At 43.9% G+C, this 15907-nt stretch overlaps 2 protein-coding genes across 2 annotated transcripts in view; both read left to right on the top strand.

Annotated features, from left to right (window-relative positions):
* The window catches only part of vps13c (vacuolar protein sorting 13 homolog C), an 81129-nt gene extending 73128 nt beyond the window's left edge, over window positions 1–8001 (top strand). Inside the window, 5 exon segments of the mRNA XM_080514661.1 lie at window positions 1574–1688; window positions 3232–3323; window positions 5522–5645; window positions 7291–7374; window positions 7554–8001. Coding sequence (XP_080370787.1) covers window positions 1574–1688; window positions 3232–3323; window positions 5522–5645; window positions 7291–7374; window positions 7554–7655 — 517 coding nt within the window. The 3' untranslated portion in view covers window positions 7656–8001.
* A 347-nt stretch (window positions 8002–8348) lies between these two features.
* On the top strand, window positions 8349–13424 carry rwdd (RWD domain containing 4). The gene is made up of 7 exons (XM_080502252.1): window positions 8349–8740; window positions 10313–10393; window positions 10475–10584; window positions 12324–12474; window positions 12579–12687; window positions 13021–13167; window positions 13258–13424. The coding sequence occupies exons 1-6, from the start codon at window positions 8717–8719 to the stop codon at window positions 13098–13100; spliced, it is 555 nt and encodes a 184-aa protein (XP_080358378.1). The 5' UTR covers window positions 8349–8716; the 3' UTR covers window positions 13101–13167; window positions 13258–13424.
* Window positions 13425–15907: the final 2483 nt, after the last annotated feature.

The following is a 15907-nucleotide window of genomic DNA, read 5'->3' as shown; positions in this document are numbered from 1 at the left end:
TGGCAGCAGTTGGGCTTCTGCTACTTTAAAGGGTTAAAGTTTCCAATCCACTGCGATGTCGTGGCAGAGGAGAGTTCAGTTTGTTCAAGCTTCATGAGGTCCAGTGGGCAGGTCTTTCAGGAAGTCAAGACTGCAGTGTGGCTCTGTGCTAGAGCACACACACGCCCCCTACAGGCCACCTACCCACACAGCATCACCTCTCAGCTGCAGTCTGCAGCCTCACCACTGCTGGGTTCCAGAACCTACACACTGGCCCAGTGAAGGATGCATTTCGTACACAACTTTAACTGAACATCATTCAAACCACCTTCTGACCTTCATGGCTGTTCCCCTCCTCTTATTGGAGGATCCATCTGTCACATGACACCCTTGGTGCCTTCATAATAACCTGAACATTACCGTTTCATGCGTCTCTCTAGAGGTCAGCAAAGGTGAGGCATGACGCAATGTTTCAGCAGCATCAGACTGATTCCTCAGTTTCAGTTTGACTCAGTCAGTCACAACATCACAACACTACAACAACACCACAACGACTCAACACTGTGCCACAACACTCCAGCAACACAAGACTGAACCACAACACTACAACACAAATTAATTGGATACTGTAACAAACTAACACAACACTGTAACATAATGTACCACCACAGTGTAACACAACACTAACACAATGTACCACCACAGTGTAACACAACACTAACACAATGTACCACCACAGTGTAACACAACACTAACACAATGTACCACCACAGTGTAACACAACACAAACACAATGTACCACCACAGTGTAACACAACACTAACATAATGTACCACCACAGTGTAACACAACACTAACACAATGTACCACCACAGTGTAACACAACACTAACACAATGTACCACCACAGTGTAACACAACACTAACACAATGTACCACCACAGTGTAACACAACACTAACATAATGTACCACCACAGTGTAACACAACACTAACACAATGTACCACCACAGTGTAACACAACACTAACACAATGTACCACCACAGTGTAACACAACACTAACACAATGTACCACCACAGTGTAACACAACACAAACACAATGTACCACCACAGTGTAACACAACACTAACATAATGTACCACCACAGTGTAACACAACACTAACACAATGTACCACCACAGTGTAACACAACACTAACACAATGTACCACCACAGTGTAACACAACACTAACACAATGTACCACCACAGTGTAACACAACACTAACACAATGTACCACCACAGTGTAACACAACACTAACAATGTACCACCACAGTGTAACACAACACTAACACAATGTACCACCACAGTGTAACACAACACTAACACAATGTACCACCACAGTGTAACACAACACTAACATAATGTACCACCACAGTGTAACACAACACTAACACAATGTACCACCACAGTGTAACACAACACTAACACAATGTACCACCACAGTGTAACACAACACTAACACAATGTACCACCACAGTGTAACACAACACTAACCCTAACAGTGTGTTACACCATAGTAACTAACCCTGTGATGTTGTGTGTCCACCGTCAGAGCGGCGGAGTCGACGGAGGAAGTGAGCAGACTGCGTCCGGTGCGTCTGATCCGGGAGGACGGGATCATCCGACCCTACGACCTCACTGAGTCTCAGGGCTTCGACCTTTTTCAGGTTTGAGTCTTTTCACTTCTTCATCATCATCATCATCGTCATTAGCTGGCTGACGGTAGACCCACACTGGGTCCATATCTGAGGGTGATTAACGGTGTTTCTTCTTCCTCCACATGCAGCCTGATGAGGAATAAAATCGGTTTGACAAGATTAATTCGATCATTTTTTGAAGATAAAACTGACTGTAAACAGGAATCTGTGACGCCGTACTGATGTTAATGTTATAAACCATCTGATGTTCATGTTGATATATAAATGATCTGACGTTAAGATGTCATTAATATATAAACGATCTGTTAACAACACGCTGATGATGAACCCTGTGCTGGTTCAGCTTGTTCTGCATGTTCTTCCTTGGTGTTTCTTTATGCTTGTAAACATTAAGTGGAAATGACTTTCATTGATCTGAAGATTGTAGTTATATTTTTGTAGAGTTGTGTGTTGCTGCTGTGGTGACTCTTTGTGTAACTGTTGTTTGACCTCTGACCTTTGAGTTGTTGAGCAACCCTGTTTATTAAAGATGTTGAGTTGAAGCAGCATGAGGACCGGCTGTATCGGGACCTTTACTCAGGAAACCAGCAGCATGTTCATGTTCTCACTGCTTTATGTCTTCGTGTTGACGTGAATTACCTGGATCAATGTACCAGGATATCTCTGTTCCCTGGATTAACATACCAGGATATGTTACCTGGATCAATGTACCAGGATATCTCTGCTCCCTGGATTATCATACCAGTATACGTTACCTGGATCAATGTACCAGGATATCTCTGCTCCCTGGATTATCATACCAGTATATGTTACCTGGATTAACATACCAGGATATCTCTGCTCCCTGGATTATCATACCAGGATATGTTACCTGGATCAATGTACCAGGATATCTCTGCTCCCTGGATTATCATACCAGGATATGTTACCTGGATCAATGTACCAGGATATCTCTGCTCCCTGGATTATCATACCAGTATATGTTACCTGGATTAACATACCAGGATATCTCTGTTACCTGGATTAACATACCAGTATATGTTACCTGGATCAATGTACCAGGATATCTCTGCTCCCTGGATTATCATACCAGTATATGTTACCTGGATTAACATACCAGGATATCTCTGTTACCTGGATTAACATACCAGGATATCGCTGTTACCTAGATTAACATACCAGGATATCTCCATTACCTGCTAGATCAGCTCAACGCTGAACCCAACCACCAATCACCAACATTTAAGAATGGGCGGGTATTTTCCAAGAAATCTGATTGGTCAGGAGGCGGAGCTTTACACTCACTGTGATCTTATCCAGAACACATCCTGCTCCCGAGCAGGTTAGACGTTCAGTCAGTTGCCATGGTGATTTATCCTGGGAAGATGTGAACCAGCGTTGTAGTACAGAAACTCTGAGTTAATCCTGAAGTTACCTGGATTAGAGAAAATCAGAGTTAATCCTGAAGTTACCTGGATAAGACAGCTTGGTAGTTCAGGCCTCTGATTGGCTGCTGAGATGATGGCTTCTATGTTTGACGGTGTGTTTGCAGCGTTCACAGATCAAACAGCTGGAGGGCGAGTCTTTCAGAGACCACTGTCCCTATCCTGGACACCGGAAGACCACCATCATCGTCACCAACAGGTAGAAAGCAGGTTCAACAAACTCGGAGTCTCTCCTGAACTCTGACCTCTGAGTTGACTCAACCTGAGATGAAACTCAGAGTTTCTGGTTCCAGAACAGCTGATCGGAATTACTTAAATCAACTGTGAGTTTGTGAACCTTGAGTTCCAGAGTCTGCCCAGTTCTTTCACAGTAAAGTACCAGACAAAAACCCAGTTCTTTCACAGTAAAGTACCTCACAAAAACCCAGTTCTTTCACAGTAAAGTACCAGACAAAAACCCAGTTCTTTCACAGTAAAGTACCTCACAAAAACCCAGTTCTTTCAACTTTAGTTTGAACTGGTCCATTGTTAATATCCTGCTGAGTAGATTCACTCAGTGTTGACACATTTTATTAGAGTGGGGCATGTGGCGAATGTGACCGTGTGGACATCAACACTCAATAAAATACTACAATTACGACACACACACACGTCGATCTGGTTTAGAAACGACTAATAATTCATTTCTGGTTACTGCTTCTGGTAGGAGGAAGAACGTAGGCACTCTAGGTTTCTTCTGCTAAACCTGCTAGTGAGCAGGTTCTTTTGAGAGTATGTTACCATGGTGACGGCCAGCAGATTCTTTTGAGAGTATGTTACCATGGTGATAGACAAGTTTAATTCAGCTCTCTTTATGGAATGTATAAGTCAGTTTCTCTCATCTCAGGGTTAACATTCTCTTTAACTTTCGCTTTCTGGAATACCCCCTTGGGTTGTTGTTTACACTGCCGCTGGCTGTTGTTTACACTGCCGCTGGCTGTTGTTTACACTGCAGCTGGCTGTTGTTTACACTGCTGCTGGCTGTTATTTACACTGCCGCTGGCTGTTGTTTACACTGCCGCTGGCTGGCTTTACACTGTCACTGGCTGTTGTTTACACTGCCGCTGGCTGTTGTTTACACTGCTGCTGGCTGTTGTTTATACTGCAGCTGGCTGTTGTTTACACTGCTGCTGGCTGTTACTTACACTGCCGCTGGCTGTTGTTTACACTGCCACTGGCTGGCTTTACACTGTCACTGGCTGTTGTTCACACTGCAGCTGGCTGTTGTTTACACTGTCACTGGCTGTTGTTTACACTGCAGCTGGCTGTTGTTTACACTATCACTGGCTGTTGTTTACACTGCAGCTGGCTGTTATTTACACTGCCGCTGGCTGTTGTTTACACTGCCGCTGGCTGTTATTTACACTGCAGCTGGCTGTTGTTTACACTGCCGCTGGCTGTTGTTTACACTATCACTGGCTGTTGTTTACACTATCACTGGCTGTTGTTTACACTGCAGTTGGCTGTTGTTTACACTGCAGCTGGCTGTTGTTTACACTGCCGCTGGCTGTTGTTTACACTGCCGCTGGCTGTTGTTTACACTATCACTGGCTGGCTTTACACTATCACTGGCTGTTGTTTACACTATCACTGGCTGTTGTTTACACTGCAGCTGGCTGTTATTTACACTGCAGCTGGCTGTTATTTACACTATCACTGGCTGTTGTTTACACTGCCGCTGGCTGTTGTTTACACTATCACTGGCTGTTATTTACACTGCAGCTGGCTGTTATTTACACTGCAGCTGGCTGTTATTTACACTATCACTGGCTGTTGTTTACACTGCCGCTGGCTGTTGTTTACACTGCCGCTGGCTGTTATTTACACTGCCGTTGGCTGTTATTTACACTGCCGCTGGCTGTTATTTACACTATCGCTGGCTGTTGTTTACACTGCCGCTGGCTGTTGTTTATACTGCAGCTGGCTGTGGTTTATACTGCAGCTGGCAGTTGTTTACACTGCTGCTGGCTGTTATTTACACTGTCACTGGCTGTTGTTTACACTGCCGCTGGCTGTTGTTTACACTGCCGCTGGCTGTTATTTACACTGCCGCTGGCTGTTATTTACACTATCGCTGGCTGTTATTTACACTATCGCTGGCTGTTGTTTACACTGCCGCTGGCTGTTGTTTATACTGCAGCTGGCTGTGGTTTATACTGCAGCTGGCAGTTGTTTACACTGCTGCTGGCTGTTATTTACACTGCTGCTGGCTGTTGTTTATACTATCACTGGCGGTTGTTTATACTATCACTGGCGGTTGTTTATACTATCAATGGCGGTTGTTTATACTATCAATGGCGGTTGTTTATACTATCAATGGCTGTTTCTACTGACCAGTGGTTGTTGTTGTTGTTGCAGGAGGGTGTTGTGTGTCAAAGAGATCGACTTTGTGGGACATTTCAACAAAGAGTGGGAATGTTTGTTTGAGAACTTTTATCGTCCTCCGGCAGCTACGGGATCAGAGCTGAAGATCTACTGCAAGGTACCGCCGCACCAACAACAACTCTTCAGCCTCAGTTTAAGACAAAATGTGCAGCTGTGGCTCTTTGGCAAACCAGGGGCCTCATTTATAAAACTGTGCGTAGGATTGACGTCAAAATTGGCGTACGCACGAAACACAGAAAGTGCTTACGCACAAAAATATCCTGATTTATAAAACAGTGCGCACGCACGTCCTATGCCGATTTCCCTTTATAAATCACAATCCACTCTAAATGTGGCGCACCTGTGTGCGGGTCATACCACGCCCATATTGGTCTATAAATATTCAGAGGAACGCCTCTCATGAATATTGATTCACGACTGACAGCATGCCGAAAGCAGAAAGAAAAGCCAAGAAACGCAATTTGACCCAGTGTGAGGTGGAAGTTCTGGTCGGGGAGGTGGAGAAGAGGAAGGCGATATTATTTGGTGGACACAGTGTTGGGGTCACCAATGGGGGTCACCAACGCCAAAAAGGCTGTAGAGTGGCAGCATGTGGCGGATGGTGTCAATGCTGTGGCCTCAGAAGGTCGGAGTGTGGCTGAGGTGAAAAAAAAGTGGTCAGACATCAAAGTAGACGCAAAAAAGCGTCTGGCGTCACACAGGCAGGGCGTCTGTGCCCCGGGCGGGGGGACGGGCCCTCCGGAGCTCACCCCGCTGGAGGAAACACTGGCGGGGATCATCGGGGAATCCCTCCTGAGTGGAGTGGTGACGGAGGTGGAGGGGGACACCGCCACCTGCCCTTCAGGAGCCCGATGGTGCGCTCCACAATACTATAGATTCTAGGTCCTCTCCTCTGCGCCTTGTGGGTGAGGAAAAGGGGTGAGCAGCCACCGCTTGAGGGGGTCTCCACTGTCGCCTGCAAGGTCGTGAACGGGTTAAACACTACTACAACATTGCAAGTCTCAGGATTTCCACATGAATTCTCCGTACCTAGACGCCACCCATCACGTACAGCCTCCAGTCTGCGCCCAACACTGCTATATGGGCTATATGATATAGGATATTACACTGCATTCATATCAGTGTAAACATCATTTGCCCTACTGTTGTCTTACTATTGTCTTAATCATATGTTTCCCGTGTGCACTCCGGGGAGTATGTTTGTTTATTCATTGTAGAAATAAAAAATTTTACTATCCATTTCTTGCAAATAAACTGTCCATATATGAGGTCATATAACTATTTATTTTACACGATCAGTTTCACACAGTTTCTCCCGTTTCTTTCTTCTGCCATCAGTGGCGCAGTTTCTCCTTCCCCCAGTTCTGTGCGTACGCATGGGTCAGAGTTGGGTTAGGGTTAGGGTGACCCAGGGTCAGAGTTGGCGTGGAGGACCGCACATTTTCCCGTCAAGTTCTCTTTTTATAAATCCCACGGTTTGCGTAGAGAGTGGCGTACGCATTCTTTTGTGCGTACGCAATGTTTACGCTGTTAAGACACAAAGGGGGGCGACTTTCTGGATTTAAAATATGTTTCACACTTTTACTGTTTATACATAGATTTATGTTCAGAGAAACTCTACAACATCAATAGTAAAATAAAGAGAAACCTTTAAATGAGAAGGTCGTATAAACTTTGCGTGAACACACACATTAACACAGTGTTACACATGTGAATGACTCCTCAGTTGTTTATTTTTGCAGGAGCTGCACAAGTTGATGCTTCCTAAGAAAGCAGGTCAGGAGGCGGTGAGGAGCCTCCAGCTCCGAGACCCTAATACTGCCCAGGTAGTGTGTGTGTGTGTGTGTGTGTGTGTGTGTGTGTGTGTGTGTGTGTGTGTGTGTGTGTGTGTGTGTGTGTGTGTGTGTGTGTGTGTGTGTGTGTGTGTGTGTGTGTGTGTGTGTGTGTGTGTGTGTGTGTGTGTGTGTGTGTGTGTGTCTGACCTGGTTGCTATGGTGACCCCCAGAGGCTGCAGGCGGCCATCTTTGATGCCCAGGTGGCGCAGCAGCAGCGGTGGATGGTGCGGCAGAAGTCTCAGCGCTTCTTGAAGCTTCACGCTGACGTTTGACCTCCACTGGAACAAAAGCCATGAAAAGACCAAAGTTAATGGTTTCTATTTTGTATTTCTTTACTTCATCTTGCTCTTTCATTTGGATTCATTGTATTCCACTGTTGGCTGATTGTTCTTCATGATTATTGAGTGTGTGTTGGGGGTTTGCCTCCAGCGGTCAGTCTGCAGCCTCATATCATCTCGAATCCAAGCTTTTTCCTAGAATCACTGACAAAAACAATCTACACAAATGATTTAAAAATCTGTAATATATAGATATGGACAATGCAGGTTAAGATGTGAGACTGTGGATGTAAACAATTTGAATGTCTTTTGTGAAGTTAAATCGAAATAAACACTTTGGACCTGATGTCTCTTCTTTAGACAGATGCTTTGTTTAAAACCTCCTTTAGCCTAGGAAACACTGATGCTTCCTTTACCAAAGGAGACCAGGTCCTGCTGCCCCATAATTCCTTGCGGCGACAACATTTAAAGGGCCAGCTCATCGGAGCGTTCGGGGAAACTCAGGATGACTAAAGGGAGACGATCATTAAGTTCCAAAGTAATAATCTGCTGGAACAACTTTAAATCATCTAGAACCCAAATGTTCTTTTTGGGGTCAATTTTCAGTAACTTGTAGTTCTTCCCCCGCCACGGCAGAGGTCACAAACTTGCGCCGCCGTCGCATTGTTATGACGTCACTAAGTGAAAGTGCGGTCCGACTGTCACGCCAACGTGAACGTCTTTCACTGACTACTTTAGGAAGCCTTTTAACGTCTTTCCTTCAGCCCGTGACGTCATCCACGTGGTTCAGTGGGAGTCGCGAGATAAGGAGAAAGGAGGGACCTTCTGGACGTACCCGGGGTTCCGCTCTGTGATCGACCCATGGACCGCCGCATCGACGTTGCCGGAGCCATCACTTGTTAGCGGTGTCGCCCTGGTTAGCTGCTGGTTAGCGGTGTCGCCCTGGTTAGCTGCTGGTTAGCGGTGGCTTGCTAACACAGTGGGGGTTTAATGGGAGGCTCGTGTTGGTAGTTGGACACTCGGGGTGACGACGCGTCGCCGAGGGAGCGGGACTCATGGCGGCGAACGAAGACCAGGAGGTTTGAATGACTCCCGGGCCCTTTCTGGTTTATACAGTTTCAGATTTTCTGGTTTCCCAGACAACAGGTGGCCCTCTTCCGGTGTCACCTGGCGTCACTGCTTGTAACGACGGAGGTTAAACACCGTAGAACCCCAATCTCCTGCCAAAGTTTGTCTGTGGAGTATTTTACAAAGAAAAAGCTAACATTAACTACACATGAGCCCACTCGCAGTTCCTCATCTAGTCTGTCTGCATTTTAACTTCTATTTGTTCTGTGTGGAGCTCTGACACAAACTCAATAAAGTATTTCAGTTATGTGTGCAGGAATGTTGAAGTAAATGTTTGGTTTGCTTTTAGCCGGAGTGGTGTGACAAAATCACTTAAGGTGTTCGTTATGTTTTTTAGCTGCTTCTTTTTCCAACATACAGCCTCTCAGATTAATTTTGGGTTAGGGTTAGGGTTAGCCTACTTGATGCTGTTTATTTAACCCTAACCCTATTGAAACCAGAAAATCCGAAACACCTCTGGGAGACCTGCTCCTCATTAATCGACTAACTTCAAACTCGGGTAATGATGTTCTCTCCCACTGGCCCTCTTGCTAAGGACTTGTAAAACCATTATTGTTACAAATTATACGTACCGGTAGTAGAAAATCCTTATACATGATTTGAAGCTTATGTTTTATAAGGAATTACTTTTCTTCTCATTTATATCTATTAAAACAACACCGGTGTGAATGAATAATGGTTTCTGGACACAGTTTGAGTCAGCTTGAAAAGGCAAATAGTATTTCTTTCTGATTATTTCTCAATAGTGTGGTTGGCTGAACTCCGTTATTATTGTTGAGATGATAAATGTCCTTATGGAAATATCCTCACCTTAATTACATTTGAGTCTAAATGAAATAGTTAACTCCCTGCCTGATACACGGTTTGGATTCGGAGTTCAAACATCTGCTGGCAGGATGATTCACCCTCTCCAGCTGTTCTCTCCCACTGATGTACTGCATCAGCATCATAGCAACTTTGTTCTGCATCTATTGTCCTTTAGATCGCTCTCAAATTGTAATCATTTCCTCTTCTGCACACAATTAATCAACCTTCCATTACTGTCTTATAGCTTTAAAGACTCATCCCATTTTCTTCTGACATTTTAGCAGTGCTACTTGTTGCTCATGAAAATGTCCCGTCAAACCTGGATCAAATGTTATTTTGTATGTCACATAGAACATCATTCTTTTCATGTGTAACTTGTATCAATCAATGCTGCTTGTTAAACTCTGCATGCATGCTTTATCTACGATCATATCAGAACACTGAGCTGATAAACTGATTATGAAGATGGCAGATTATCTCTGTCATTTCAACAGTTTGATCAGTTTGACTGTTTAACCAGATGTTCAGCTGTGAGTTCTTCCATCATATCCGTTTCTCTCCAATTGTCAATCATACAGTTTAATCTCCATTATGCCGCCATAAAATCCACAAACAAAGTGACAGATCAATGTGTGTGCTTTCCTGTGTTTGGATGTATTCTGAGGTTTTTGTCAGTCACACTCTGGACTGAGTTGTGTGAGTTTCTTTATTCTCAGATGGAGTTAGAAGCTCTGCGCTCCATCTACGAGGGAGACGATTGTTTCAAGGAAATCAGTGCCGTTTCCTTCCAGTTCCGGGTCAGTAGCCACAGTCTGCAGTACTCACCTCACAAATGAAGATGAGCATGTGTAAGACCTGTTGTTTGAATATCTGACCAGATCGGAGACCTGGAGGACACCAAAGCGTTCTTAGTCGACATCACATGGCCAGAGACGTACCCAGAGACCGGTCCGCAGCTGTCCCTCGACACATTCTTCAACAACCGGCTGTAAGTTTGACATTAAAGACGACAGAGACTTCTGAAGCTTTTCTTATGAAGGCAGTGTGAGATGATGCAGCTTTCTGAAATAACCAAACACTTTACACACATAGTTTTAGAGAGTCAAGTCACATATGAAATAGTCTATGCATATGGCTCGATATCCTGACTGCTCACATGTTTTCCTGATTCACTGAGGCAGTTTTCAAAAGGTAGCACAGCTTTAGTGGCAGATGGGATGAAACTCAGCAGATTTAAACAACCCGACAACGGGCAACATGAATTAACACAAGATGCAACAATTTGCAAGTCTCGTAAACAAATATTTAATCGACAATACAACACTGACAGCACTTCATGGAAGCTACCATTGACAGGCATTTCTGGAAGAGGACTGGGTCTTCAATGCTGTGCTTGGTCTGAACTTCAGCTGTATCCCGTCAACACAGATTTCCACTGATTCAAACAAGAGACTTACCAAATGCAAAGAAATGATGTGTTCATTCACATGTTGCCCAATCAGATGAGTCCTGCTGTGCTTGATCATGCTGACAACAGATCAGTTTTCCCTTCTTTACGTCAACACAAAACCTTGAGACGACAGGACAGGAATAAATAAAAATAAAAGCTGCAAGCATCGTTGAACGGGTCCTCACATCCTTGCGTATCAGCGATTGGAAGCCTGTGACTCGATGTGTATTTTGGCCTGTGGATGTGATGAAGGCTGACTGATAAAGTTTGAGGCAGATTGAAGCATGTACAGGTTAGACTTCCTGTCAGTCTACCAGGTGGTGCTATCAGCTGTATATTGACTGTATATTGTTCTATAAAAATCATAAGGGCAAAACTTTGATGACATGTAATGTTTCAGTTAGATTGAAGCATGTATAGCAGAATAACACGTCGCTTCCTATTTCATGGCTAACTATCAGATTTTGGGCAGGCTGCCACGACAACGTCCTTTGACTTTAGTGGAAGAAATTTTATACCCTTTTCTTCAGGAAGGACTGCTGTATATTATTATTATTATATATCTCTTGGATCACCCTGTAGGAGAGTTCAACACGAGAACACCAAACGGCAGACTTCCTGTTTTGGCGATATTGATGTTTTTTTGGCATCACAGACGGATCACGCCATTACTGGGCGTGGCCATTTTTGCGTGACATTTCAGTGAGCTCTTGCCCCGAGAGTGCGATCGTGTGATTCTTGCGTGATCGCCGATGATGGCGTGGGAAAATGCTTGATGCACATTTTGTCAGTTTGTGTTATACATTTCTGGACTCTGTCGTGCAACAGTTCTTTTTATTGGTCTACTCTCGTGACTCAATAATGTCATTTAATGTATGATAATACAATCTACTTTTTCTCTAAAACTACTCATTCATTCTCTCATATGCACAAGAATGTATTTCTTCCCTTTAAGTCATTAATGCAGTACTTATATATAATACCGACAGTTGTTTTCAACTATTCTAAGGTAATTGAAATGTCTCTGTTAATGTGTAAATAAATTAAATATGTACATGAACTCTGATAGGCTAAATGTTTCAGTACTATGTCAGAATCTGCATGGATACTCATGGAAAGAAGTGTAAATTTGAAAAATAATTTCTGAAGTCCTGTTAAGTTTGTCTAGTCATTGTTAATTGGTGTCAAATTGACCTGAAGTTTGACTTCGACTGACAGAATTCAGACCCTGGTTCAGGAAGGTTCAGACCTGAATGCTTCTGGTTTCTCAATGGCAGCTCTGCAGAGACCAAGCAGACCATCCTGTCCAAACTGGAAGAGCAGGTGGAGGCCAACCTGGGCACTGCCATGATGTACACCCTGTTCGAGTGGGCCAAAGAGAACCAGGAGGCGCTCATGGAGCACCACAAGCCTTTGGTGACCACTGTGGTGAGCACAGAAGACCTTCTGCCTCTCTTCTGGTGTTGCTGTGTGACAGCTACTGCTTTGACTTGTCAGAAGTTCCACGCTAAACGATGTACCTGTTGTTCCAGACACTGACTTCCAGCAGTGAAGTGAGGGCGCCTGTCTCAGCAGCAAAGAAGAAGGAGAAGAAGCTGCAGCTCACTAAGGCACAGAAGAAAAGGATGATCAGCAGAACAGGTGAGGTTCCTTCAGCTTCAGCAGAACAGGTGAGGTTCCTTCAGCTTGTGTTAAAAGTCTTTAAAAGCCTCAGCCAGAGATTCGAAGTGTTTCCTGCTCCAGGTTTTTACATCACATCTTCCTTCTCACCAGAGCCAAGCTGGTTTCAGTTGAGGAGACTGGAAACTCTTCAGAATAAAAGCGCAGTAATCTTTTAACCTTAAAGCCTGATTTACACTCCATACAACGCAGTAGTATGTATTAGTCTTCACAGGATGATGTACTGCAGTAACCCGGGGGCGTTAGAGCCTCCGTCAGTCAGCTGGTCTCACGGTAACTCCACCTGTCTTTCAGATAATAAGGGCGAGCTGCCGAGAGGCTGGAATTGGGTGGATGTGATCAAGGTTGGAGCTTTTCAACCTTCTCATACATGATGGTGCTCAAACCACGTTACTAATCACTGTGTTTCTCCTCCACCTGCTGCTGACCCGCTTGCAGCACGTGAGTGAACTCAACACACACACACACACACACACACACACACACACACACACACACGTGATGTGATGATTGTGTGTGTGTGCCCTGCAGCTCAGTAAAACTGGAGGAAGGGATGAAGAATAGCCTTCAGGCTGCAAACAGAAGCTTCAAACCACCAACTGTTCCTCCACTCTGTTGTTTCTCTTTACATTCATTTGACATTTCTGCTGGGAGCTGAAAGGTGTGTATAAAATGAAATAAAAACAGAATTGATCTGTTTCCCTTGTTTTCTTTCTGACTTTGTGCTCTACATCTTCTCATTTTTTCTGTAGATATTAACCCCTTAAAATCGTAATGTCTGAGATAAATGTACGGATTCTGCTGTCATGGCTTTTGTGGCAGAGAGGTGATGAGGTGACTTGATGAGACCTCAGCAGCCTCCCCTGGTGGTCATTATGGCCATTTTTCTCAAAATGACCGCCAATTTATTGAAATACATTTAACTTTAGTACTATACATTGTAGAATCATGATTTTGGTGTCTAAATGTATAGTTCCGAGGTCAACAAAGCCAGTAGAAAAACTAAAGAGATAATCACTACATCAAACAGCACATTTAAAATAAACTAATAACATCACAAGGTCCTTTCAGCAAGATAGGCAGCCAAAGCTTTGATGATTACATCGTTGCATGGCACTGCTACATATGATGACCAAGTGTGGTCATGGCTTGCCAAGAGTGAACCAGTGGGGCTTTCAGTGCACGGCATCCAAACTGATGCATCTTTCAAGGCTTTAGCCCGATTATGGTCACCTGTTCCACTATAAAAACTTGGAACAAGTGGCCAAAATCAGGTTAGCATAGATTATTGAGATCTTTGAAGACATGGGGAATACATTCAAAGAAAACTGGCAACCTCACAACTGACACAAAGCTCTTAATGAACTCCAATGTACAGAAGACTGAGGAATGTATAAAGTGGACCAGAAGCAGTACAACCTTTTCGTGAAAGATAGGTTGGTAGATCTGTTAGATTATATGAACTTGAATTCGTCTATGTAGTCTGCCATTTTGGCTTCATGTAACAGAGACAAAAGCTTTGAATTCAAAGGTCATAGGGAGGATATGGAGAGAATGAAGTCTGCCTCTCTGATTAAAAAGTCTGCGCTTGTGTAGAATCACTGTCTTTCTCAGCCGTAAGTTGGGGGGAGCACCGCCGTTCCTGTACCAGCTGACCATGTGGTGAGAATGTCTTTAATAAATAATTTTGATCATTCTTAACTATTTTGGATCTGTTGTTTCCTCATCGAGCCACAGTTAGGAACTTGCAGAATCGAGAGACTATAGATAAAATTATCTTAACAGATCAAACAAAATCAAAGACCCAATCAAAAAGAATACGCTCTAGTTCTCCAGCATGAATAGTTCTCTGAAGCAGAAAACCCAGTTGCAACAATGAAGAAAGACTGTATCCTGTTCGCCACACTACACATTGCATGCCAGTCCAGGGAAGGCAATCTTGATGACTTTTCCAAGCATGAGAGTCAGCCATGGCCCCCGTCACTTTTCAAGGCTGGTGAAATGAGATCTAGCAACAAAGCAGATCTTCTTACAGAGCTTGAGTTACTAACACAACCAATCAGAAGCAAAACCACAAGTGACTGCATCGGTATTGGATGGAGCAGTGACAGTTCGATGAGCTGGAGTTTAACACCAGAGTTTACAATTCTGGATTCTTAGTCGGGGGAGATTATCCTACTTTCGACATGTATAGATTTTGGCGAAGGGAGCCATCAGAGGGCCGCCTTGGAGAAAGGTGTGGGATTTAATTTACTCCAGTTGTGGATGCATATCAGATGCTAGGGTTATGAGACAGTCTATGTACTGTATGAGGCGCAGCAACATTTGAGAGCACGGACGTAGCTACATTCGCTGCAGGGCTTCACAAAACAAGCTCTTTGGTTTACATTGAGTGTGTATAGTTGTTGTAGATGCTAATGTAAAGTGCTAGTAGATGCTACTAGATGCTCAGAGTTTTACTCTGTAGCACTGAAAGTCATACCAGTCCTCACTGCATCAAGAGCTCAACAGAAATACAAACGAGATTAAAGCTGCAAGCAGCCTTGGTTGGGACCTCGCATCCCGGACTCCAGCCTGTCGGGTTGGCGCAATCGTGGCCTCTGGACCAATCACACCCTCTCCACCTTTTACCTCATACATGTGATTGTGATGTTGTGAATTATATACTTGATGCTGTTTATTTAAATATCAATGGATGACTGTTAGTTTGTGATTAAACAAATGTTTCACTGTTATATACATGGCACATTGTTGTCTCCTGAAATACATGTAAAGAAAAAAGGGGAAAAAAAGACCCCACTGACTGAAAGACAAAGGATTTTTGTCTCAAGAAATGATAACTTTATCAAAATATTTGATTTATATTTGATCCATATTTAAATGTGCCAGAGGCCAGGATTAGGCCAGAGGCCAGGATTAGGCTGAACCCGACCGGCCAGAATCCAAAGGTCCCGATCAAGGCTGCTTGCAGATTTAATTGTATTTATTGTTTTGTTTGGCACAAACCCCAAATCTCAACTGCCTCAGTCATGTTCAATTGTTAGTTTAAATATTTAATAACCCATTTTCTTTTGGTCTCACCTGGGGGGTATTCATCTGAGTTTCTCCCTGAACTCTGAGTCGACTGACACTGAGATGGGGAAACTCTGAGTTTCCGGTTCCAGAACAGCTAACCTGAATT

The sequence above is a fragment of the Blennius ocellaris genome, assembly GCF_963422515.1.
Source record: "Blennius ocellaris genome assembly, chromosome: 1".
Classification (NCBI taxonomy): domain Eukaryota; kingdom Metazoa; phylum Chordata; class Actinopteri; order Blenniiformes; family Blenniidae; genus Blennius; species Blennius ocellaris.
The sequence above is the reverse complement of the archived record's forward strand: the minus strand, read 5'-3'. Positions and strand labels throughout refer to the sequence as shown.

Excerpts from the sequence above, each read along its gene's own strand:
- rwdd (XM_080502252.1), top strand. The coding sequence starts at position 8,717 with ATGGCGGCGAACGAAGACCAGGAG. Across the intron at positions 8,741-10,312 it reads CGGCGAACGAAGACCAGGAG|ATGGAGTTAGAAGCTCTGCG; the intron begins GTTTGAATGACT and ends CTTTATTCTCAG. Across the intron at positions 10,585-12,323 it reads ACATTCTTCAACAACCGGCT|CTCTGCAGAGACCAAGCAGA; the intron begins GTAAGTTTGACA and ends TCTCAATGGCAG.